The sequence below is a fragment of the Protopterus annectens genome, chromosome 9.part0 (assembly GCF_019279795.1).
Source record: "Protopterus annectens isolate FY-2018-M chromosome 9.part0, PAN1.0, whole genome shotgun sequence".
Lineage (NCBI taxonomy): Eukaryota > Metazoa > Chordata > Ceratodontiformes > Protopteridae > Protopterus > Protopterus annectens.
In genome coordinates this window covers 202616540-202642830 of record NC_056743.1, presented here as the reverse complement: position 1 = coordinate 202642830, position 26291 = coordinate 202616540, and the positions used below count along the sequence as shown (strand labels likewise).

At 38.2% G+C, this 26291-nt stretch overlaps 1 protein-coding gene across 5 annotated transcripts in view; it reads left to right on the top strand.

The window, feature by feature from the left end:
* Positions 1-23952, top strand: part of LOC122811133 (high choriolytic enzyme 1-like) — a 201119-nt gene extending 177167 nt beyond the window's left edge. For all 5 annotated transcript variants that reach the window (XM_044082747.1, XM_044082748.1, XM_044082745.1 and 2 more), the window contains one exon: positions 23388-23952. In XM_044082747.1, the coding sequence (XP_043938682.1) occupies positions 23388-23464 (77 nt within the window). In that variant the 3' untranslated portion in view covers positions 23465-23952. The remainder of the gene's footprint in view (positions 1-23387) is intronic.
* The last annotated feature ends 2339 nt before the right edge of the window (positions 23953-26291 follow it).

Sequence of the window (26291 nt, the reverse complement as noted above, 5' to 3'; positions counted from 1 at the left end):
CCTGCTTAACCTACTGCTTCTTAACTTCTTTATCTTTCTAATTGTACATATGGTGTCCAACACCATACAATATGCATTCTGTCTGAAAGTTGTCATACCCTTACTTTCTGCCTGTTAATCCCTCATTTGTTTCCATGACACACAAATGCCAGGGCCTCTGATTGTACACTTTACCATTTCTCCTCACACAGATTGGAATGTGTCTCATTGCATAAATCATTTTTGGAAATATCTTGATATGTTCTTTACAATCACTGCATTCTCTGCAAGTCTCAGCTGAATATTTTAAACTATTCAACAGCTCTACAACATCCTCCATTAATCCCATAGAGTTAATTATTTTTGCCTTTTTCCATCTTCTTCCCTACTTTTAACCACATTATTCTGAGTACTTCAATGCCACCCTTGCCCTTAGTAACCCATCTTGTCCATCTGTTCCTTCCTTCCCCCATTGTCATTGACTTCATCTTATTGATCCAAAGCTCCAACACTTTACAAAATTCCTTGAATATTTTCATCCCTTCCACCTTCCTCCTTGACTATATCATTAATTAATGTGGAAATGTACAAACTGTCTACCACCTACTTTTCCCTCCTGAAGTGCCTTCCCAAACCTCATAGCTAACACCTTTGCTGACGATATAATTAACAAAATGATAAGAAAATCCTTTGCTTCATTTCTCTACTCATCTGAAAGGCTGCATTACATACCCATTCAACATGACATGTTAGCATAGCATGGCTTCTTAGACAGCATATTCTAAATCCCAACCCAATTCCTATCCTTCCATCACCCTTTTCAGAAACTTCCTCTCCACTAGACCACAGTTTTTTGCATGCCAAAGAGCACTATGCCTCCTTCGTTCTCTCTCACTCTAGGTTCCTCTATTCTGCTTAGAACATTTACCACAAGTTCTATCACTGCCATCTCATTCATAAAGACCCTGTGCTCATCTTCTGCCAGCCCTCATAGCACTCCTTCTAACCTGTGTTTGCTAACACCTTCTCCAGCACATTCCTAACATGTTCAAAAATATAATAGGCCTACTCCCAATCTCGCCATATATATTAACTCCAAGCATGAACAAACTTGGAAAAAAGGAAAAATGTGGAAAACTAACATAAAATTTCTTTCATCTCCAGCTACCATGATTCAAAACAAAGCACAGCATTTGCAACAAATCAAGGCCCGACATACAAAATCATCAGCAACATAAACATATCATCTTCCCTGTCTGATGCTTTGTGTTCTGATAAAAAGACACACAATAGACTGTATGGCTCCCTTTAATTGTATATCTTGTTATTGTATCTTATCTTCATTTACTTTCCTACAATTTAGTCTTTCAGTCTACAGCTTTCTCATTTCCTTCTCTCGTCTATTCACCTTTACACATTACTCTTTTTTTAGTCTCCCTTTATCTGCATATGGAAACTCTTCCAATATGCTTTGACTGCTTCCCACCATTGCATCTCCTTTTGTTCTTTTACTTTTTAAAGCTTATTTGTCCATTCCACCTTTCGGCCGCCTCCCCAGTCACTCCTCATTATATTCATCTCTGTCTATTCATTGCAGCTTTTCTATATTCAGCACAATCAGCACATTATGTAAAATATCCATTTCTCTAGTTCCTACTTTAAACCATTTCCATCTCCTGCTCTGCTACAAAAATAATCTGTCCATGAAAAATGTAATACCTTTAACCCCTCACCAGGCATCTCCAAATTTCAATTCTTCCAACTTCTTTTATGTACCTTCTCCTCCCTCCTTTTTCTCTCCATTCTTCCCAGACAACTGATGAACTTACTACCCAGTGTCAAAGGTGTCAAAGTAAAATCCCTATTGCATCAGCTTTACATTCCCACTGTCTCTCACTCTAATCCTGGAAAAAAAACAAAGCAAGTATGCAAGGAATGTTTGTTTGGCATCAGAGCACTTGCTATCCTTCCTCTGCTTCCCTTTTCTAATTTGCTGCTACCCAAAATCCCTCACAAAACTTTCACAACATAAATGTATCCTTGCTTTCTCAGCCGCACTCATCATGACTTCTCTTATACCCTTTTTCAGCAGCGCAGCCTGCAGCCTCTCCTACTTTGAGTTTTCCCCCTCCTCTCTTCACCTTACAAACCTTTTTCTCCTGCAGTCATGAAGTGTTAATTGTCTCACTCCTTAACTTTAACAATGACCCCTCCCTTTTGACAGACTGAGTTATCTTCACATTTTTTGGAGATTTTATTTACCCTTTTTCCTCACTAATTACTTTCTGCACCTATCAGGTTTTGGAAGACCCTTTATCACCCTCTGGGTCCCAACCATACATTGCTTTACCTACGAGCCTAATGATCTTGAAGGCACACGTCTTGTAATAACTTCCATCTGTCTACATGGTCTTGCTCTCTGGAATTCCGCTCAGTTGCCTAACTGCCTCTAGTTTGGATAATTCCCAACAAACCACATTCTCTCTGTGTCTATCATGATCTACCTCTTTTAAATGCTTCTCTCTCACCTTCTTCTCTTCCCACCTTTGTCCACTTCCTCAATCAATTATACATTCCTTTCCTCCACAACATTACTCTGCAGCAGGCCTTAATCCTCATGGTGTACATTACCTTAACAATCAATGTACAGTTGATGCTTATATTCTGCTAGTATTCCAAAACATATGGACAGACTTCAGCAGAAATTACATGACCCCTGTAAATAATCCTTGCAAAACATGAAAAATTAAATGCTGTCATAAACCCCATGTAGTCAAAAGGACCATTTTTGTCTTATACTTAAACAATAAAAACAGTATAAAATGTTAGTAATAATAACTGTAGTATGTTTTACTGTAGAAATGTCCCTTCTCTTTCCTAATATTCTTTCCTCATTCTGTTTAAACTACTATCTGATCATATCCTCCACTGCCACATATTATCTTCCCAAATAATATCAGCTTTATTTTCACCCCAACTCTTTCTACACTCGACCTTTCATAGTCTCTACACAGCTTATTATTTCCCCAGTCACTATGGGTCATTAATTTAAGCTTTTCCATTCCACCACATTTTCATTCCTTTAATGACATACTCATAGATAATCACTATGAAAGATATCATCTATTTATAAAATACACAGTGAAACATTACCCACTTATCAAAATCTTGAGGCATTACTTGTCACATAGCATAAGCTATCCCTGAATTTATAGAGTTTCATATCCCTTCTTTCATGCAATTAGTGTGGCTACTTTCTTGCTAATTCAGTTAGCCAGGGCCAGTAGCCCCATGTACAAAAGAATCCTTTCTTACTACCTATGCTTTAGTCAGGCATATGCAACCTATATCTGTATCTGCATATCTCTAATTTATTATCACATTCAGCCTTAGGAATCCCATACGTGCATCATATCGTCTAATTTTCAGTGCATTACTGCACAGGTGAAAAAAGTTAATGAAGCTAGCAGCAGTCAAACTCATGTATCATCTTGTTATTCATATTTTCAAATATCACATCTGACATTGTGTCAGAAGCAATTTAAGATTAGTTGTTTTATCGCCTCTCTGCATGGCAATTTTACCAAAAACTGGAAATTGTGGCTCTAGAAATTAGATTTATTCATGTATGTGATCAATCTATTTGAGAAGCATCAGAAGTTACAGTATGCTAATTTTTGCATGATGTAGAGGATGAAGCCCTTAAAGTTTAAACATTCTTTGAATTTTGAGAGGGGAGTTTGGGAAATACAGAAAAAATTATGAGAAAACCCTTTGTTTGCTTCTGTTACAGAATTAAAGAATTGAGACAAAGACTGTAAATTGAACTTAAGTTAAATAATACATTTGTATGAGACAGGAGAATGTTTGATGTCAGAAGTGGTCAGGTGAGAGACAAACTGCTGAAAAAAACAGACGACATTAAAATAAAATGACTCATACACAATAAGTGAGTGAAATCAATTCTGCACAGCTGAAAGAGCTGACAAAAGAGTTAGACTTGTATAAAGGTGCTCGTGAAACTAAGAGAGAGAGAGAGAGAGAGGCAGAGAGATGGGGCAAGGAAACATGGAAATTAGTAAAAAACAGAGTTAACTTTTTTGTTCGGTCTCCCTTGGGACATCATGTAAGTAGCCAGACACCCAGTGTCTCGTGTCCACACCAGGACCACCAGCTTTATCTCCTATCCCCCTGGATCCTAAGGGCATCCTGAGGCTTGGCCATCTCTCATTTCTGTCTCAGGGGGATTTTTTTATTTATATGCCCTACTCACTTTCCTGCCCCATCTCCCACATTCACTGGCTATGCTTAAGGACAACTCCATTCTTTTAACCATTCCTCCCCTATGGGAGCATCATCAATGAACCCTCCCACCTGGGATAAGTACACTCATCCCTCCCTGCCACTCTGTCAGTCTCCCAAGCTGCTAAATGAATGTGAGTTTGTTGGCCATAGTTAGAGCTTTGTCCCTCTATGTCACCAAGAGTGGCAAAAATAGAGTAAACTTTAGTATAAAAGTTATTTGAAGTATGAAAAACAAGAGAATCATATTGATAAGTTCTGCATAAGGTAGAGTTGTAAGCATGATAAAGAGCACTGTCCAGAGATTATGTAAAAGGTGGCAAAGAATAAAGAGAGACATTGTTTAAGTTGTGTGTAAAATAAAAGAAACAAATTTACAACCAAAAAGAATACACTGGTCAAAGTCATCAAGATGAATTGTTCTGGAGTACAGTAAGTTGAGAGTCTGCACTAAGTTGTAGTGTGTAAGCAAATAACATAGATAACTGGAAACAGGAGGATTAGTTAAAAATTTGGGCACAGAAGCTCAAGTTCACAAAACATATTTGAAGTATACAACAGCACATAGTGCAATGTAATGTCTAGTCAAGCATTTGAAAACAATGACTCTGAAAGAGTAAACGAAAGTCATCAGTTTATACATTTCTTACTTATTCAGCTATATGTATAAAGCTATTACACCAGAAAATGATTACTTGAGACTATAAGAAAAAATATAAGATTCAATTCCAGATAATGGTAATATCCTTCATACTGTATCATTTGACTTGCCATGAGCTTAGTATGGTAAAAAGAATACATAATATAAATGTGCAGAGTAATTTACTTTCTGAGTATGAAGATTTATTTAATATTCTAGTTTGTTTGTTATGTGATTATCATAACCAGCATGCAGGCAAAAGCTACGCAATCAATTGAAAGAGTTATAAAAAGATGACTGTTCACTAGACAAAAGATAAAATCCATGGTTTTATCTCCTTTTCTAACTCCTGGCTAGGATGCTGCCTACTTCTTTTAATTAAATTAAATAATTCTTGCAAGTTTCAATTCCTGTCCACAATCTCATTTGATTATTTTCTTTCCCTGCTGTTGTCACATTTACTTTCACAAACACAGCACTTCTTTCATGCAATGCAGACATGCATTACTGATCTCAAAAGTGAATAATGACTGTTCAAAGCTACTTCTAAATAAAGACAAGTGTTCCTCTCTGTAATCTCTCTCTGCCCATCTGCATTATAGTATCAACACACAAAAAGTTGTAAATATGTGCATATAGATTTATGAACCTCTGCAAATAGCTGCTTCACATCTACCTTTTCTATGTATAGAAACCTCTGGTTAACCTATATATGCCTTGCCTTTCTTTCTTTCTATATAAATAATGTTAAAATGATAATCTTGACTAGAGTTATTTAAGTATAAGCTTATATTTGTTTATCATGTTCTGTTACTTTTGTTTTTATCATTCCTAAACTACCATTATTACCACCATGTGGTTTGAGTCATGACTGAAAAAGGTCTCTGGACCAATCTCCTCACCTAGTTAACAAAGTTTAATAAAATATAATACTGCAATGTTATGAGGAGTGACTTATCCAATAAAAGTTCCAGTAGCTTTAAGGAGTAGAATCAAGAAGGAGGTAAAAAGAATGGGTACATGGATATGATTAAGAAACAATCTGATTCTACTGAATGGTTAACAGCATGGCTGCTGTTGTGAAGCATGATACATATGAGACATTTTTATGCACTTAGATCTGCTATAACTTGATAAAGCTATAAAGGAGGAACATTATTTATGTTTTATAATTGAATATGCATTTTCAACTTTTCCATGTGTGAGTTGTGATGTTAACCAAGTATTTTAACAAATTATAGTTGACAAGGAAAACTCCAAACTGTGTAATTTAAATTCACTTTTGAGAAGGCACTGACTTTTTAGACATCTACTTGGCATTTTGTCAATACTTGAAGTGTTTCAGAGAACTGCCGCACAGTTGGTTGAAAGGCTTGAAGGGATTATTAATAACTGATGGTGTACCTAAATGCTGTGTGATCAAAAAAGAGCATGATAAAGGATAAAGGGACTGACTGATTTGCTGTGACTAATAAGAGAAAAGCCTCAAGCTAAACAAAAGAAAGTTTACATTGATGTAACAAAGCTCAGATACATAGGTCATGATTTAACTCCAGAAAACCTGAAACTAGATAATGAGGATGTCAGAACAATGATTTAAATGCCCAGACTAGAGAATAAGCAAAATACTCATGATATTTCTTGATATGATATGGTGTCTTTCAAAGTTTATTTTGAATATCAGAAATAGGTATGCCATTAAGGAATTTATTGAGATAAGATGTGGCATGGTGCTTGAGTAGAGATCAAGAAAAGAACTCTGAATTATTTTAAACAGAATGCGACAAATGCATACATAATGACATATTTTGATGTGAATAAGCCAATCACATTTCAAATATATGACAAGCAAAGGGATCTGCACTAAAATACTTTGATATGAATAAGTTAATCACATTATAAGTAGATGCCAGAGATAAACAGAAATGGCGCTACGATTTTGCAAGAAAATAAGACAGTAGTACATGGATCTAGAAACTTTATGGACCACTGAAAAATATGCTCAGACAGAAAATGAGATTTCAGCCAAAGTATGTGGCTATGAAAGTACTTATGGGGAAAAGTGCAACTGGAAACTGACCATAAGCCAGTGGTGTAGCTAGCATATTTCACACATGGAGCAGAATTTTTTTCACGCCCCTGTGGAGATTTTTTTTCTAACACCTCTTCCACTATGACAACTGTTTTTAGTAATAATCATGAAAAGAAACAAAATAATTGTCAGCAAGGAGCAGTGATTAAATCCCTAAAAGACTTATCCATCCTATAGGAAGGCTCATCCCAAACAAATATTAGTGGCAGAATAATGAACAAAAGTTAATGTCAAAAAAGCATTATTGCCTCTTTTGGAAAGTTGAGTATGACATTGACAACATGCCTCTAAGAGGTGACCCAGTAGTTCAGGATTTGGTAACTTATGTGGGCAGTTGACCCCAAATTCTATTAGGAACAGCTCAAGAAGAAGGAAATCAGTCAAATACAAGAACATTCTGTAAAACTGGAGACAGTTTCAAATGTGTTTCATACAATATTCCATTTTATTTCACACAAATTCACACTAGTTGTTAAAGCATAACTTTAAACAGAGCAACACTTATTTTACCAACAACACAGCTAGCCAACCCCCTCTCAAGAAAAAAAGCATCTTCTTCTTTCGGCTTTTTCCCGGTTAGGGGTCGCCACAGAAGATCACCTGTCCACTCAAGATTGGCAGCGGAGTTTTACAGTGTTGAGTTGCCAGCCCGGCACCCAACCTTCCACAGAAGGCACACACATGCCACACTCACACCTAGGGCCAATTTAGAGTGTCCAATCCACCTACAGCATGTCTTTGAAAGCATAAATATCCTAATTTATTTCATACAAATACACACTATCCAGCCATTAATACTATATTTCAAGCTAAGCAAATGAAGAGGATAAGTTCCTATAGCATAGCTAGCCACCTCCCACACCACCAAAATTCAATTTAGTTCACAGAAATGCACACTAGCCAGCCTTTAAAATAATATAAAATGGACAAAATTACTGCCAACCCCATCCAAAGTATAAATATTCAGATTTATTCACACAAATGCTCCTTAAGGGTGGAATTTAAATTCACCAAGTGAAAAGGCCAAGTTAAATTCATCCACAGCACAGCAGGCCAGCCCTTCTCCCCCAAAAAGGATTCAAATATTCCAATTTATTAAAACAAATATTCACTTACTAGCCTTAATGGCAGAATGTAAGCTGGGCAAGTTACTTTAATCCACAACCCAGCTAGCTACCACCCACCCCACCAAAACAAACAGATGACAGAAGAGTACAATGACAAAAAAAAAGAAAATAAATACCCAATTTCAAAATATTTAAACAAATGCATATACACATGCACACACACACACACACACACACACACACACACACACACACACACACACACACACACACACACACACACACACACACACACACACACACACACTGACCTATCCACTGTACACCATCCCCCTCTCCAAAAATAAGAAAGAAAGAAAATCTGGTTATATTCACATTAAAAAATGCTTACCTTCAGTCCGGTAGTCTACGATGCCCTGGCTGATTCACTTCCTGTGATTAATCAAGTTTGCCAGTTTCAGTGAAACAAACAAAAAATACTTTTGCACTGCAAAACTCTCTACTGCATTGTACTACTGTGCAACTAGAAGGCTGCTGTTAATTTTATAAATAACTGTGGTTTTCTCTGGTCTGTCTGTAGTTCCTTCAGAGTTTTCTCCAATCCAATCCTGTACCACATTTTAACACATGCAAAAAGAAGAAACAAAGTGTTTACTACAGAGCCGGATCATGGTAACCGGTGTACTAGGTGGGATAATGGACACAGACACAGACACACACACAGACACACGCACACACACACACACACACACACACACACACACACACACACACACACACACACACACACACACACACACACACACACACACACACACACACACACACACACACACACATTCCAGTGTTCCTTTAACTACAATTCACAAGCAATTGATTTCCCTTAAATTTACCAAAGAAACATTTTTTTCTGTTATAATCCAGAACTATTTACAATTCCAATTAAAAGCTTAAATAAAAGAGCACTAACAAAAGAAAAAAATCAGAAGAAAAGAATGTAAGAATTCAAAACAAAAAAATTTAAGTTTTCTCAATTTCTTCACATCAGTCAGTTCAATGGTGTCTGCAAAATATCTAAACTAACATGGACACTAGATGGGTATAAAGACCCTGTATTTCTAGAGTATAGCCAAATAGTTCACTTATGCTGTGCTGACAAGGTCATAAGAAGGCCGAAAGATGCATGCCCACAGCTAATGGTGGTTTGGCTTTTTGGGCTAAATCTGTTCATAAAGACTGGAAAACGAAAAAGGAAAAAGGAAAAAATCATGGACATTCAGAATCCATATAGCTGAAACACAATGTTCTTAAGGGGTCATTTGCATATACCCTATGGGCTTGTATTACAGGAGGTTTAAGGTATCAAACAGTGAAAACTGTAGCTTGGCTAGGCTGTTCTTATAGTTTTTACTAATTGGTTTGTCTGTGTGACCTTTTTACTCTTTGATCTACTTCAGTCATCTAGAGTATCATGTGTCCTGCCTTGAAGTTTCAGCTAATTGGTCACTTATAACAATACACTTAGCTTGATGTGCCACTAAAAGTGTTCTGTAATGTCTCACCTTACTCATGTCATTTGAGCAACATTTTCACAGAAAATAAAGTTATAAAATACAAAACCAAAAGTGTATCATTCACAATGGCACTAGTGATAAACATCTGGAACCAATGTGAAATCTTCTTTCGGTGATATAGTTATTGTAGGATAGAACCCCCTCCCCAAAGAATCAAATGATTCAACAGACAAATTCAGTTTAGTTTAAGCCTTGATGCTTTACATACCTATACATTACTACAGGACTTCATCAGAACAAAGGAATTCACATATAGGCTCATAAGTTCATAGGTAAGTACTAGGTTATCGGCCCAAGGGCCTACATAAGCCTAGCCAACAAGGTTCCCTGGCTTATGCCACCCAAGAAAGTTATTTTCCTGTGGCCCTGTTGAGCAGAGCCACAGACGTGATCCCTGGGGTGTATTTCCTATTTCCCATCCACTCATCAAGATGTTTCTTGAAGAGTGCTAATTAAGAACTTTGCTTGAAATAGATGGGTAACTTATTCCAGAGTATAGGAAGTCTCTGGGACAGGAATCTATCCCTTCAGCATGTCCTGTTTATTGTGGTGACAAGGTTTGGTCCCTAGAACATGTATCTTAGAAGGACTGGGATTTCTTTAGGTGTTGCATATCCAACAGCTCTGGGTTTGACATAGCTTTATATGTTAGGCAGAGATTACTTCAGAGTAGGCAATATGCTACTGAGTAAAACTGGAGTTTTCTGAGATGGTCAGTGTAGGGCATCTGTTTGAGGCAAGTAATTTTCTTTGTGAGGTATTTCTGTGCCCTTTCCAGCTGCTGCAGTTGTCTTTTGAGGTACATTCCAAAAGTGGCGTTGTACTCTATAATGGTTCTAATGAGTGTCGAGTAGAGGGGGAACAGTGACCTCTTTTTTCCTGGATGAGAACCCTTTTGTGATGAAGTGTGCCATGTAGAAGGATTTTCTGACTACTGTGATAATGTGATTATCAAAGGAGATTACTGTCCACCTGGGTCCCAAGGTTTCTTATCAACACATTCATCATTAAATAGACTGCCGCATATGTGGTAATTCATGGGCACAGAGATTTTACCAAAGGGGATGACAATGCACTTCTTGGCAATGAGCTTGAGGCCATGGCTCTGACACCAGGCATCTGTCTCAGTGAGGCCCTTCTGTAGGATGTCCACATCATTTGGGGACTCGACTATGGCTCCTAGTTTGCAGTCATCTGTGAACTTCGTTAGCCAAAGGCCTTCTGTGTTAGCCTGTACTTCAGAGAAGTAGATACCAAACAGGAGAGGTACCAGGACTGAACCCTGTGGTACTCCACTTGTCACTGGTTTGAAGTCAGATTTGGAGTCTGCAGCTTTTACAGTGTGGGTTCTGTCAGTGAGCCAGTTGGCAACCCATCTTGTGATGTAGGGATGTATACCTAGTTTAATGAGTTTAGCTATAATTCCAGAATGGGGGATGGTATTGAAAGCCTTGGCGAGGTCAAAATAGGCTGTGTGAACCACCTTACCCTCGTCTACGGCTTTGCTGATTGCCTCAAAGAAGTTGATCAGATTCAGGAGGCATGATCTGCCTTTCACAAACCTGAACTGGGTGGGGTCCAGAGTTTGGAGGTTACCAATGTCTTTGTTTATGAGTTCCATGAAGATACGTTCCATGGCCTTACAGACCAGGCTCATCAGGCTAATAGGGGGATATTTCCCGGGATCAGTGGTGGCTCCCCCTTTGTGGAGTGGGATAACTGTTGCTGTGTGCCATTCAGTGGGCACAAAGCCTGATGTGAGGCTATGATTGAACATAGTGCTTAGGTGGGAAGCCAGTTGTAATGCTATGATTTGCAAAAAACACAGCCTGGGATGTTGTCCGGTCCCATGGATGCTGTGTTTTTGGCTTTAGAGAGTGCAGCTTTTACCTGCGTAGTTGTGATTACAGGGACTCTGCATTCTTCCTGTATAGATATGGGTCCTTTAGGGGGTGAGAGGGGGGTAAAGTTAGCACTGAACCTATCTGCCAGGATGTTGGCAGTATTTATTTATTTTATTTATTTATTATTTTATTTTACATTTGTTGACCGGGTAGTCCAACTGGATTCATGTCCATTTTCAGCGAAGGCCCGGGGAGAAAAGCTCCAAGGTAAGCAGATACAATAAAACAATGAAAACATATTACAAATATGGTATAGACAAAGAATACATAAGCAAACATGAACAGACAAGTTCAACAGGTTAGAGTTACTCCCTGGTGACAGTCAGGGGTAAGTTCAACAGTAATCTGATTAATACATTTTTCACATTCTTGATGAGAGTTAGCCAGGCTTGTTGCAGTGGCAAAGCCAGTTTAGTGCCAGATGTTGTTTGAGTCTAGTTTTAAATTAGCCTAGGGAGGAGAGAAAAGTAATATCAGCTGGAAGTGAGTTTGCAAAGAGGGAATCACTGGCTGCATTGTTAATTTTGATTGTCTGAATTAGTTGTCTGTTCGAGGATCAAAGCAACCGTGGATTGTTATGGGGGCCGTGATAAGATTTTTACGTGCCAGATTATTATCCAGATTATAAAGGATTTTGTTAGCCATAATCAGTAGGTTATATTGGATTAGGACTGGGTAGTTCAAGCCACCCAAGCTGGTTAAGATTTATGCAGTGGTGTGTCCTAAAAATATACATTAGCCATAATCAGTAGGTTATATTGCATTAGACTGGGTAGTTCAAGCCACCCAAGCTGGTTAAGATTAAAGCAGTGGTGTGTCCTGAAAATATCAGTTGGTTCTGTAATTTTTGTGCTGTTGTGCTGTAACTCAGAGCAGATCTGGGTGTTGCCATTGAGATTCTTGACATAGCTATAGAATGCTTTATGGTTGCCCCTAGAATCAATGGCGATTTTGTTTTCATAGCTAGCTTTGGAGGATCTTATAAGTGATCTCAGCTTCTTATTGAGGCTGACCAGGGAGCTCCTCCACTCAAGGGATTTTACTCTCTTTTACAACAGTTTCTTCCTTCTGTTGTAGAGTTTGTTTATGGCAGGGGACCACCAGACTGACTTCCTTTTCTTGGAGGATAGTGTCTTGGTTCTGTTTGGGATAGCACGATCCATGCACTCGTGTAAGTGCTTATAGAGTGCATTTGTGTAGGATTCAGCAGTCGTAACTGTATTTTCCATCTGCATGGGTGTCATGAAGTTCACCACTTCTGTCTTAAGAAGCATGAAGGTGGCTTTGGTGAGATTTTTTACCCTGGTTTCCTTAATGGGGGGTGGGGGCGGGATGTGGATATCTAGGGTGATTAGCTTATGGTCGGATCTGACCAATGAGAAGTTGAATATCTACCTTTCTTATGTAAAATCCGCCAATTAATCAATTAATTAATGAAAAATCTAATATTCAAAAATAAATTTTAATATATTTAATTATGATATCTAAATATTTAAGTATTTAAAGTAAGTTACGAACTTTTGTTGAAAACATCATATTACCTCTGAACATGTTTAAAAATGCAGATATAAAAATAATAAATGTATGTGAATATATATATATATATATATATATATATATATATATATATATATATATGTATATATATATCTATATCTATATATATATACATATATATATATATATATATATATATATATATATATACATATACATACATACATAAATATATATATTTATACAATGACTGCCGATTAGTATTCCAGCCCAACCAGCGTGCCCATTGTAAATCCGACATATACTAATGGAAAAAGGTCCGGTCACCCGGACTTTTTCCATTAGTATAAGTCTTGATTTTTTTTTGTTTGTGTTAGGTAGGAACGGAGAACGGAAGATGTCTGTTGCTGCAATCTCACTATGTTATACATTTAACATAGCGAGATACCTTAAAAAAAAAACAAAAAAAAACAGCGGAGATCTTCCTTTCTCCATTGCTTTTTTTTAAAGATATCTTGCTATGTTAAACTCGTTTAACATAGTGAGACAACTTTAAAAAAGCAATGGAGATCTTCCTTTCTCCATTGCTTCCTCTACACAGTTCTGATGTGTTGCGTAAGCATACGGATGCACAGTACATCAGAACAAGCCCCAGAAAACCACGGAAGGGCACCACACAGGTATTATACAAAGGCATTATTTAAGAAAAGTAAGTATTTTTTTGCTTAAATAATGTCATTGTATAATATCAATAACCCATGTTTGGGTGTGGGTAATGCTAGATTTACCCACCGTTGTCTTTGTTTTGTCACTCGGGCTTTGCCCTCGTGACCAAACCACACCAACCATAGGTAAATCTTGCATTACCCACACCCAGACGTGGGTTATTGCTTAAATAAACTCATACCCCAATTACCTATTTTACTGAGCAATATAATAACAACAACAAAACTCTATATTCTAAAGATGTAAAACATATAACAACATTGTGAAAACATTAAACCATTTGTATAGGGACAAAAATCTTTTTTATTATGCCATAAACTACTATAATAACTACAACACTTATAAATTTTCCTTTGGTTAAACACTGGGATTAGGGACAGACTATCATTTATATCAGGGTGATTAATGGCATCTAATTTCAGTTGCCATACAAGTTCTTTATATTCCGCACACACACACACTATATATATATATATATGGGTCTCCTTCTATATATATATATATATATATATATATATATATATATATATATATTTGTATGCATATGCAGATAGACACACATAAACACACACACACACACACACACACATATATATATATATATATTTATATATATATATATATATATATATATATATCTATATATATACATGATGATTAAGGTGATTCACTAACCTTATCCTTTTTAATGCAGGTTCTTAGTTGGCAGACAGTGCCTGCCTTGTACTTAGATGTTGCTGTAGAGTAGAATAGATGAAGCAAAATTCCAGATTTTTAATGCAGTGGTAACTACGGGGTTTTTGGTATAATTCCTATCCAGAATGTTTCATTGTGGTCATAGACATGTATATTCCTTTCACAATGATATGCCAAACTGATATGTGGTGTGATTGCTGATGTTGTGTAGGATGTGTATTGAATGTTGAGAGCACATGTCTACTTACTGTGGTGCCTGTGACTTATTGGCAGGGTTTGGGACTCTTTTGTGAGTGTCTGTGGGTTGCATACAAAGCAACCCAACTGCTGTTGTGTTCCTAAAGTTGGTGGCTTTTACTGTTGCCCATCCCTACTGTGAGTTTGTGGTGAACTCATCTGAGAGAGGAAAACCTGGTCAAACAGCTCCTATGTTATTTGTTTGCCTCAAGGTGTGGCTTTGGAAGGGTCTTTTATCTTGCTGGTATGAAAATATTACCTTTGTGTGAATTTCTGCTTATATTGCAACAAGCTCCATTGTGTCTGAGTGAGAATGTTTCTTAAACAATCTGAATTAGAGAGCTACATAAGTATATTTTTTGTACTTTATCTAACTGTTCAGTGTTTCTTATCAGCGCTGCACTGCTTTCTTTATTTATTTGCTTTGCAGTACTGCACTGGTTTTATTTTTTTTGCTTAACAGTACTACACTGGTTTTATTTATTTGTTTGACTGAATTATCTTGTTTTCTGTGTCTCCATTTTTATATTTGTTGGCCTCTGGTTTAATTTTTTCCCTTACCCACCCCCCCCCAACTGCTGTTGTGTTCTTACAGTTAGTGGCTTTTGCTGTTGCCCGCCCCTACTGTAAATTTGATAAGGGACACTCCTGCCAGTCCCATCTTGTTAGCTCATTCTACCTAATACAGAGATCATTTGGGAAGGCCAACCCCCTTAGTTCCTTAACCTTGAATTTTCTTCTGTTACTTCTCTCTCCCTTTCCACTTTACTAACAAAACAAATTCTGTTGCTCCTCTCTCCCTTTCCATTTTACTACCAAAAACAAACAAACAAAAAAAACTTTATTCAGCTGCTTTTACTGTATTTGTGTTTCCTCCTCCTACTCTTTTACTTTATCTTGCTTTTTCTGCTACTTGCTGTGGCCTGTTCTCTAAAGTGTTCAATTGCATCTTTTCTGGTGCATTCATTACGGCTTGTTTATAGCCTGTTTAAACTGTATGTGTTTTACTAAGTCTCTTAGTTTTGGTTTAAGCACTTGGGCTTTAGACTTACTCCTTAGCTCTCCCTGGCCTTTCTCTTTCAAATTCTGACAAATATGGATGGACTAACCACCTAGTACTACTACCTAGGAACACAATTTGTCAGAGATGCAGTTACATTAGGAAATGAGAGTCTATGCTCTTTCCCTCACATGCCAGTATATCTGGCACTGAGAAGGTTGTCAACAGAATCACTACACCTCAAACACCACCCACACCTATACAACACACAACCGCATATGTGGAGGTCCTCAACAAAAGCATACTCAAACAAAGGAGACCTCCGAAGCAAAAACACATGTGATCTCCACAGCCTTCCACACCACATACACCCATAATTTGCACACCTGTGTCTCACAACTACTAAGGCTTAATCATAAACCCAACATATTAGTCATAGGAGACTCCATTGTGAGACACACAGATATGCCTCTCACCAGGCTAGATAAGGAGAAAGTCATGGTTGTCTGTCAGGGGCCAGAATTCACCATATCATACATGCACTCAAGCCTCTCAACAACAGGTACTGTTATGACTCTGTTATAGTCCATGCTGGAGTAAATGACTTGAGACATACCTTCCTGGACTACATGAAGAGAGACCTGATTGAAGGTGGGTATGTCCCTAGCATTAAGCAGCATTCTACTGTCACCCAGAATGATGCCCCAATACAAAGAGAAAATGATTGACTTTAACAACTGGCTTAATTTCTGGTGTCATTTCAGGGGGATCCAGTACCTGACAGCCTGGGAAGATATGACTGACAGACCATGATGCTTTGCCAGAGATGGCCTGCATCTTTCTCACCTGGGCTTCAGGCTTCTGACAAAGGCTCTTGCCTCCCCCATAGTGCTTTTTTAGAAAAAGTGATGAGGTTAAAACTACCAACATAAAAATTTCAACAAAACGCAAATTAAAGGTCATGCTGCTAAATGCTAGGAATCTAAACATGAAACTGCACTCATTGCAAGCATTTTTAACCCTGGAAAATGCTGATACCTGCGCAGTCACAGAAACCTGGTTCAAAGCTATGGAGAGCACCACAGCGTTACCTGGTTACTCATCCTATCATACATTCAGACCCCAAACTGTGGGTAGTAAAGCCAAAGGAGATGGAGTTTCAAAATATATTAAAGACATACACACCTCCAGGCTGGTCAAACAGTATGATGTACAGGAGACACGCCAGGTGCAGTTAACCACTGACAAGACCCTTATACAAATCATAGCTAGCTGCTGGCCCCCAAATCTGACTCAAGATGCCCAATCTTCCTATCTGGACCTTTTTGGATTTATCAAGATTCAACCCTTTACCCTGACTTTAACTACCCAAACATAGACTGGAAGAACTACTCCTGCCAGAACAGAAATGCCCAGAGATTCCTTGTTTTTGTCAACGCAAATGCTTTGGAACAGTTAGTTCATACCCCCACAAGATGTGATAATATCTTAGACTCGGTAATATCCAACATGAATAACCACTGCAGCATCCCTGCAGTATCATCCTCCCTGTTAAGATCCGACCATAAAGCAGTCACTTTCGAAGTTACCATCTCTCCTGACTCCCCTCTAGCTAGGGTCAAACAAAAAAACTTCTCCAAAGCTGAATACTGCCTCCTGAGGGATGGTATAAACAGCTTCACAGCCCCCGCCCCCTCTCTAGGAACTGGCACCAGTATCCAAAACTACACCAAAGCACTATACAAACATTTATATAGATGCATGGAATCAGGAATACCTGACAGGACTTAGTCATCCTCTGCAAAGAAGAGTAAACCTGTCTGGTGGACATATGCAATAAATAAACTCTATAACAAAAGAAAATAATTGATGTCCAGGACCAAGAAAGAGCAGGTGCCCAACTGGAAACAATCTCGCCTTAGCTTGAACAAGCAAATGAGCACTAGTGAAATCCTGCAAAGCAAACTTTGAGTCCAAATTGGCCACAATTACTAGAGACAATCATAAGGCCTTCTTCATGTATGTCCATAATCTCAAAGGTAGCACCCAGATCTGTTCAGAACTGTTGGTCAAGGATACCACATATACAAATTCTGTAGATATAGAAAACTTGCTGGCTGACAGATTCAGTGAAAATTTCACCCCTCTGTCTCCCATCAGTAAATCAAGACATTCCCAGTACCTGCCCCCTTCCCCTTATATTTAGGGATCAGGTCATCACTGCTCTCTCAAAGGCAAAAAATACAGCCTCCATGGGACCCAATAACATCCCAGGCTGCATCCTACATGAACTCAGGCAGCAACTTCCAGCACCATTCGGCACCCTATTTAACCAAAACCTGAGTACCAGCTTTGTCCCAGCTTAGTGCAGGATAGCCACTGTCATCCCTTTACACAAAGGTGAAGCGTCCACCGAGCCATTCATAGATTCACAGATGAGTACTAGGCTCACTGCCTTTGTGGACCATTTTAAGCCTAGTCAACTACCTCAGGTGACAGTCAAACCCCGTACCTTCCATCGGTAAGGTAAACACCTTAACCATTATGCCAAACTCCCTTAAATTATAGACCCATCAGCCTAACTAGCCTGATCTGTAAGGCCATGGAACGGATTATCATGGACCTCATTAACAAGGACATTGGCAACCTCCAAACACTTGATCCCACACAGTTTGGCTTCATCAAGGGGAGGTCATGTCTGTTAAATTCGGTCGACTTTTTTGAGACAGTCACCAAAGCCATGGATGAAGGGAAGATGGTGCACACTGCCTACCTTGACCTGGCCAAAGCCTCCGACACTATTCCCCACTCAGACATAATAGATAAACTCTTTCAATTAGGCATCAGTCCATATGTTACTAGATGGGTAGATTACTGGCTTCACTGATAGAACCCACCTAGTCAAAATAGGGGGAAGCCACCTCAAGCAGTAGACCCGTATCGAGCAGAGTACCCTTCAGTCTTGGAGCCTCTGTTATTTGGGATATACTTTTCTGAGGTGCAGACCAAAACCAGTGGACTATGGCTGACCAAGTTTGCAGATGATTGCAAGCTGGACGCTGCCATCAATTCACCTAGTAATGTGGACATTCTCCGAGAGGGTCTCACCCAAACAAATGACTGGTGAAAGAAACATGGCCTCAAGATGAATACCAAAAAATGCATCATCATTCCCTTTGGGGAGAGTGACATCCCCACAAATGATCATATTAACAACAATGTCCTAAGCACGCAATCAGTGTGAGGGATTTGAGCAGCCAGATTTTGACCACCATGTTGCTTCCATTGTACGGAAAATGTTCTATATGGCCCAACTCATAAGTAACGGTATCACATCCAGGGACAAGAAGGTCATAACATCCCTGTATTCTTCCCCTTATAAGGTCCATTACTGAGTACAACACCCCGTTCGGCATGTACCTTGCAAACCACATGCAGCAGCTGGAGAGACCACAAAGGTTCCTCACCAGGAGAATCCAGGGTCTCAAAAATATACCATACACAGATAGGCTAAAAGCCCTATCTATCTACTCAGTTTCAAACAGACTCCTCAAAGGTGACCTGTGTCTTGCATACAAGGTGATCTCGGACCCCTCCTTGATGGGACTACTGCATATCTGCAAGTCAAGCTCTGCTCGAGTAACCCGCACCCGTGGCCTAAACCTGTCTGTGACATCAATAGGACTTATTGGTGGGACAGAGTTGTGTCCCAGAGACTACCCCATCTATGGAACAGGCTTCCTATTCATTTGAAGCAGAGTTCTTCCCTAACCCAATTCAACTGCAACTTGGACAACTGGATGGGAAAATGGAAATTCATCCCTGGTTTGGCACCTATGTCTCTAATGCAATCAGGTAACCTGTAAATGGTTCATCTCCTAGGTCCATGCTTACACTTATCAAGGGTATCTGAACTTGTTAGAGATTTGGGATGCATGGCTAGGCTTAAAAAGGCCCTTGTGGTCGTTAGCCTAGTAAAAACCTATGAACAAACAAAAAAAAAAAAAAATCTAACTTTCTCATACAGCAGTTTGCATTGGGAAGCCGTATAAAGAAAACAAAATTTTTTTTTTGTTATCTTAAAAAAATGGAGATTAATTTTTAGGTGTACCCACAAATCACACAACTAATCTCCTCTAGGTGTCAGAAAAAAACACTGTCTGCTGCAATATCCAAGAAAAGAAATGTTTAAATAAAAGAGCACTGTAATAGTAATACAAGAGAGTAAAAAGAAGAAGACAATTTAAGTACAAAAATGAAATCCTTACCCAGAGTTCTGATCTAGAACCCATCTCAGGAATAAAAAAAAAAAAAAAAAATATATATATATATATATATATATATATATATATATATATATATATATATATATACATATATATCACATAAAAACATAAGCTCATACACACAGGAGATATCATAGTTTAATAATGCAGAACTGCTTATATAACACCTCAAAATCAATAACAAAAATGCTTTGTTTAGCAGCCATGTATATCTTACCAGGTAAAAACATTAACACTGTGGAAAATATCCTATGCTGAGTATCTCACAATATACAACATGTAACAGTAATACCAGGAGACCTAAACATAGATTGGCAGCTTATCAATAGCAACACCCACATCTGATTCCACAAACCTAAACCGCTTTATACAGTTAATTATATCTGTTACTAGAGTCCACAAAAGTACTGGTCAGCAATCAACCTGCACTGGATACTTACTAAGGGAACCAAAAATAATTAGGGCAGCTGGTAGCCTTCCAGACAGCCTAAGTGACCACCAACCTACTTATGCTCTCAGAAGTTATAGTATCCAAGATTAACATATAATTTACAACCAAGTTTGTAACTTGAAAAACTTTGACAAACATACTTTCATCAAATTCTTCACAAAATATAACTGGCAAATACTAAAATTTACTATGCCCTTAGAATCTGCTGTCACCTATCTCAATAAGATATTTCTAAAAATTCTCAGTAGCCTTGCCCTAGTATGTACCAAAAGGGTCAAATCCAATCCTGCACCATGGCTAACAAAAGTAACTAAAAAATGAATGCTACAGCATCACAAATCCTGGAAAGATTGGCTCAGAAATAGAACACAAACTACATTTCAACTTTTCAGGCAACTAAGGAAGAGGACAAAATACCGGATACAATTAGAAAAACAAACCTATTATAGCATCTTTCAAAATAAACAACAAAACAATCCAAAACTCTTCTGGATATCCATAAACAAACGTTTACATTCAAGCCAAACTACAACCTCTACCCCATGTCCAGCAGTACTGCTGATTCAATTCCCACACAGTTTAATAATTATTTCATACAGACTACATTATTCCTCAAAACATTAATACTTCCACTACCCTCTAAGTACTTGCAGCATCTGCTAAAGATGCTCAGCTATTTGACTTTAGCCCAGTACCAACCTCCACCCTTAAAAAAACTTCTACATAAGCTAAAAACCAAGCACTCTAGCTGCTGACCAACTCCCCTCAGAATGGGTCTATATTAGTTCCATGAAAGATGTGTTCATCGAATACATCTTTAGCGAACAAAAGACACCAAAATTCACTTCAACAAACCATGGAATTTTTCCCACAGTTCACAAATACTTGGCTATCACCTCAACTTTGCCCGTTTCTCCACTGTAGTGCAATCTCAAAATTGGTATATATAGTTGTGGGGTGTGGGGGATGCCCCCCACTTGGGTGGATTTGATTTAGTCCATTGTGTATTCTGGACAGCTGGTGGGTGAGTGTTTGCGAACTGTGCGAAAAATTCAGCAGTTCACTGAAGTGAATTTCGGCGGCTGGTGTTCACTGAAGACGTATTTGATGAATATGTCTTTCGTGGAATTAATATGGACCCCTCAGACTATCTAAAAAATGGCTGCAGATGTAATTGCTTTTCCAGTCTCTATATAGATAAATAGATCTATATCTAAAAAAAATAAATTCCTTCCACCTGGAAAAAATCTTTTATTATATCTTTACACAAAGGTGGTACATCTATAGCGTTTAATAATTATAGGCCCATTGCAATCCTCTCTCCTTATCAAAAATACTTGAAAAATGTATTCCTGCTCAGCCTCTGCATCATCAAAATTCAAATAATCTGCTGTCTGAAAGAGCAAGGTTTCACACCACACCATAACCACCATCCTCCTTCAAGTCATCAACCCTATAAACCAGCATAGGAACAATGGTAACTTAGTGTCAACTGTATTTCTAGACTTATTCAAAGTTTCAACACTGTATCACACCAACATTCACTCACTCTTTTCTATAGATCTCTCTTAATCCTCCATTAAATGGTTCCTTGGTCATCTGTTTGGAAGGCATCAAGCAATCAAATGGCAACAGGACCTCTCTTCCAGTTATTATAGTTGTCCCTCAGGGCTCTATATTAGGACTACTTTTATTTAATATTTTTTATTAACAAGCTTCACACTGCCATAGACTAAGCAAATATCGTACAATCCATTGTTGTACCCCTCTCATGCATCCCCTGTATACCTTTGCTATAAATGTTCTACATACACCAATTTGGAGCAGGTAGCCAACACAGAACCAATCCTATGCCATGCTCTCTTATGCTATTACCTCTATCCTCCTATACACACTACTGCTATCTCCCTTGCCCTCCTACATCATTTTATTACTTATTTCATTACCTATCTTGAACTCCTTGCAATCTTTTCTTTACTGAAATGTAAGAACTACATTTTTTTTGCAACGATGTTTTCCCTTCTACAGAACCAATGCATTTACTTCTTGCAAGATTTTAGAGGTGCAAGAAATGTATAGACTTATAACTTTTGATGTGAATACTTTATTGTATATGTCTGTCTTGTAATTATGCTTGTTTTTATAACTCTGTTTTTCTGACAACTGTACTGTGATGGAGCTTTCCTCCTTCGACCTATGCTGAAAATGGGCTCTGCACAGTCAGACTTAACCAGTCAACAAATACATATATATATATATATATATATATATATATATATATATATATATATATATATATACACAAACACACACACATATATATATACACACCCATGATGAAAGTCAATGTAGCTTACATGTTTCCTTGGTAAGTGGGATGGTGAAGCATACCAAAACCTTTTTAGTTACTTTTCTGCTTGCATACTAACTTCTAGTTAACAGGTAGGTTGTCACATCTTCCAAAAGACCAGTTAACTGTAGGTAGTTTGGGGCTATTTTGTATGATATGACTGCAGAAGACATGGATTTGTTAATAGCACTGTAGGAAAACTGGTATGTTTAGCTACTGAGCAGCTAAATCTCAACGTGAGCTGCTGAAACTCTGCATATTGCAAGACAATCCTCGGAATGAATTTTGATGAATATCCAGAAATGTTACATTTTCTGCTTAGATTCAGTAGTATTGAGAACACTGCAAAGTATATGATAATAAATCCTGATGAAATAAATGGTGAGAAGTGTAATAATGTATAAAATCACAGGTAGAAAGCACATGACACAGGATATGGCTGGAGGTATGTGTAGCAGCTTCACTTAGAAAGCATAAATTATTTGCAACTGCGGGGAGGACAAAATAAAAGAAATAATGCAGCCACCAGCATTTACATTAAAGTCAACTATTTTAATGACAGATTTTCCATTTCTTTTCATTGCAGATTCAGCAGTGTATGAAGATAACAACATGGAACCAGAAGAGTCTGATGCTGGGATATTCCAAGTGATGGAAGAATAACAATTCTTTGGCATGTGCTGTTACAAGCTTTGTAGACCATTTGACATTTCAAATTCAGTATGAAATATTGAGCTTTAAGACAACGATGTGTACTAATTTTGGAGTTTTAGGTTTAGTGCCTTTAAACATTTAAGTAAGCATTTTAGAATCAGTAACTAAAACATTCTCTGATCCTTAAACTAGTAGTGGATGCTTAAATGGCTTACGCATATCTCTTTCTTTGTAGCCGTTCTTGTTAATCCATTGGTCCTCCCACATAGTTTTGTACTGTAGACTTACCATAATAATCCTTTTTAGCAGCACTCAGCACAGCCAGTCTTTATACTGTACAAACAGTGTTGAAAATTGCATACTACACTGCTGCAACAAAAAGGGTGATCACACAGAGGTGGAATTAAATGAAGTACTTTTTGTGTCATAATAATGTCATGCGTCTTTTCCAGCAATATTTTACTAACACGTAATAAAAAAGCAGATCTATAAAATTGTATGAGAGCTTACAAAATGTATACTAAATTAATGCTGGGTAATGGACCACTTCATCTAATTACTGGTTCTGGGGTCTGGGATGGATTCACAGAATGCTAACTGATTAAAGTGGGGAAAGACTGGAAGATGCCCACTAGGGAGTTTATATGAACTATGACTGGGAAGCATTGCAATCAAAAAATGATTTATGTTGAGGCACTTGGAGAATTACTGTAATATTCTACTTTAAAAACAACTGAGAGGCAGTGGATACCAGAATGCTAAAGGGAGATATAATTCCACATTCCATAACATCCTGGGAAAGTGGTGATTTAATGCATACTTGGAAATAAATGGGTTGGAGATAGGCATGGAATCTTCTATGTTACCCTGCTTTAACAAAGTCACTGGAAGTGAGGAAATTAAAACAGGAAGGCAAGGAAGTACTGAGAAATCATGGAGAACTTACAGTAACCTAGAATTCGGAAAATAAATTACTCAGATCTCCAGCAAGGTACTATGGATCAGGACTACTGGTTCTGAATGTCAATGAAATGAAGTGGTTTAGCTTTAGTTGTGAGTGAAACAGAAAATGCAGAATGACAGCTATACATTAATAGCAGCATCAGAACAGTATAATGTGTGGAAATACACTAGCATGTTGAAAGGGAAGGGGGGTTTGCATTCCATCTGTGAGTGAGTCGTATATTCTGTGACACTGGTTTGTTACAACTGAGTTCATAGCCAGCCTTAGGTATAGGCCAACTAGTAGGCTGCCTAGGCCACCATTCTAGCATTGGCACTTTGCCAGTATTTGTTTATTTTTTTGTAGTAAAGAAGTGGTTTCTTTAAAAAATGTAGAATAAATTCAGGAAAAAATGAAGATTAAGACAAATTGTGAGAAAAAGCAAGAAAAAAGTAATCTGGATGGTGTAGGTAAACCAGGATGGAGGCACCTGGTGGTGTGGGGGGACAGTGCTGTGGAACCCTTTTGCTATTAACTGGGAATCCTATATGACATCAAACATACATGCACAGAGATTCTTGGATTTTGTAAAGACAAACTTCCTGGACCAGATAGTCAATACACCAAGCATGGGGGCAACCATAATGGATCTGGTCCTCACTAATATGGAAGAGTGCTGCACACCCCTTACTGTAATGCCTTCCCTGGTAAGGTCAGACCACAAAATGGTCTCCTTTGAAGTAAAAATAAACCCTGGACCCCTAGCTAAAACGGGAATATTCATATTCTAAGGCTAACCTCTTGCTATTAAGTGAGAACCTGGCAAAATTTAAACCCCCCATAAACCCTGAGAATACTTCTGCCTATGCAGAACTGTTCACAGAAACTCTATACAAGCATGTTAATAGCTGCATAGAGGCAGCTGTACCCACCAGGAAGAAGTACAGAACTAACTCAAAAAACAAGTCACCCTGGTAGAATCACAAAATCAATCGGATGTGTAACAGGAGGAAGAAAATCATGGCAAAAGTTAGGAGGTGCAGCACCCAACAGGATAAAAGCACTCTCATCAAACTAAACAATTGAGAGGACAAATAAAGTCTACCAAAGCAAATTTGAGGTAGGTTTGGCCTCCCAGACCAAGGGCAACCGCAAAGCATTATTTAGCTATGTCCACAACCTCAAAGGCAATACACAATTGTGTGTGGAGCTCTTTGCAAATGGAGTCACCTATATTGAGCCAGAAGACATAGCAAACCTTCTGGCTGATAAATTCAGCTCCAGCTTTATTCCTCTCTCCCCATCAACCTTCCCTCAGCAAAAATCATCAAATATAACTCCCCCTACTATCACTAGGGAACAGGTCTTTAATGCTATCTCTAAGACCAAGAACACTGCATCAATGAGCCCAGACAATATCCCAGGAAGTTTTATAAATAGCATGAAACATAACCTATCAGGGCCTCTGGAATTACTATTTAACCATAGCCTCATGAATGGAGAAGTGCAACAGTCATCCGTCTGCACAAAGATGTGCCATCTACAGACTCTGGAAACTATAGACCCATAAGTCTCACTAGTCTTGTATGTAAAGCCATGGAAAGAATTATCATGGAGATGATCAATAGAGATATAGTAAACCTCCAGACAGTGGACCCAACCCAGTTTGGTTTTGTCAAGGGCAGATCATGCCTACTCAACCTGGTGGACTTCTTTGAGAAGGTCACCAAAGCAACGAATGAGGACAAAATCGTTCACACTGCCCACCCTGACCTGGCCAAGGCATTTGGCACAATATCTCATTCAGGAATTGTTGACAAACTCAAGAGGTTAAGTACAAACCATATGTCACCTGATGAATAGTGAACTGGCTCACAGACAGGACCCAGGTAG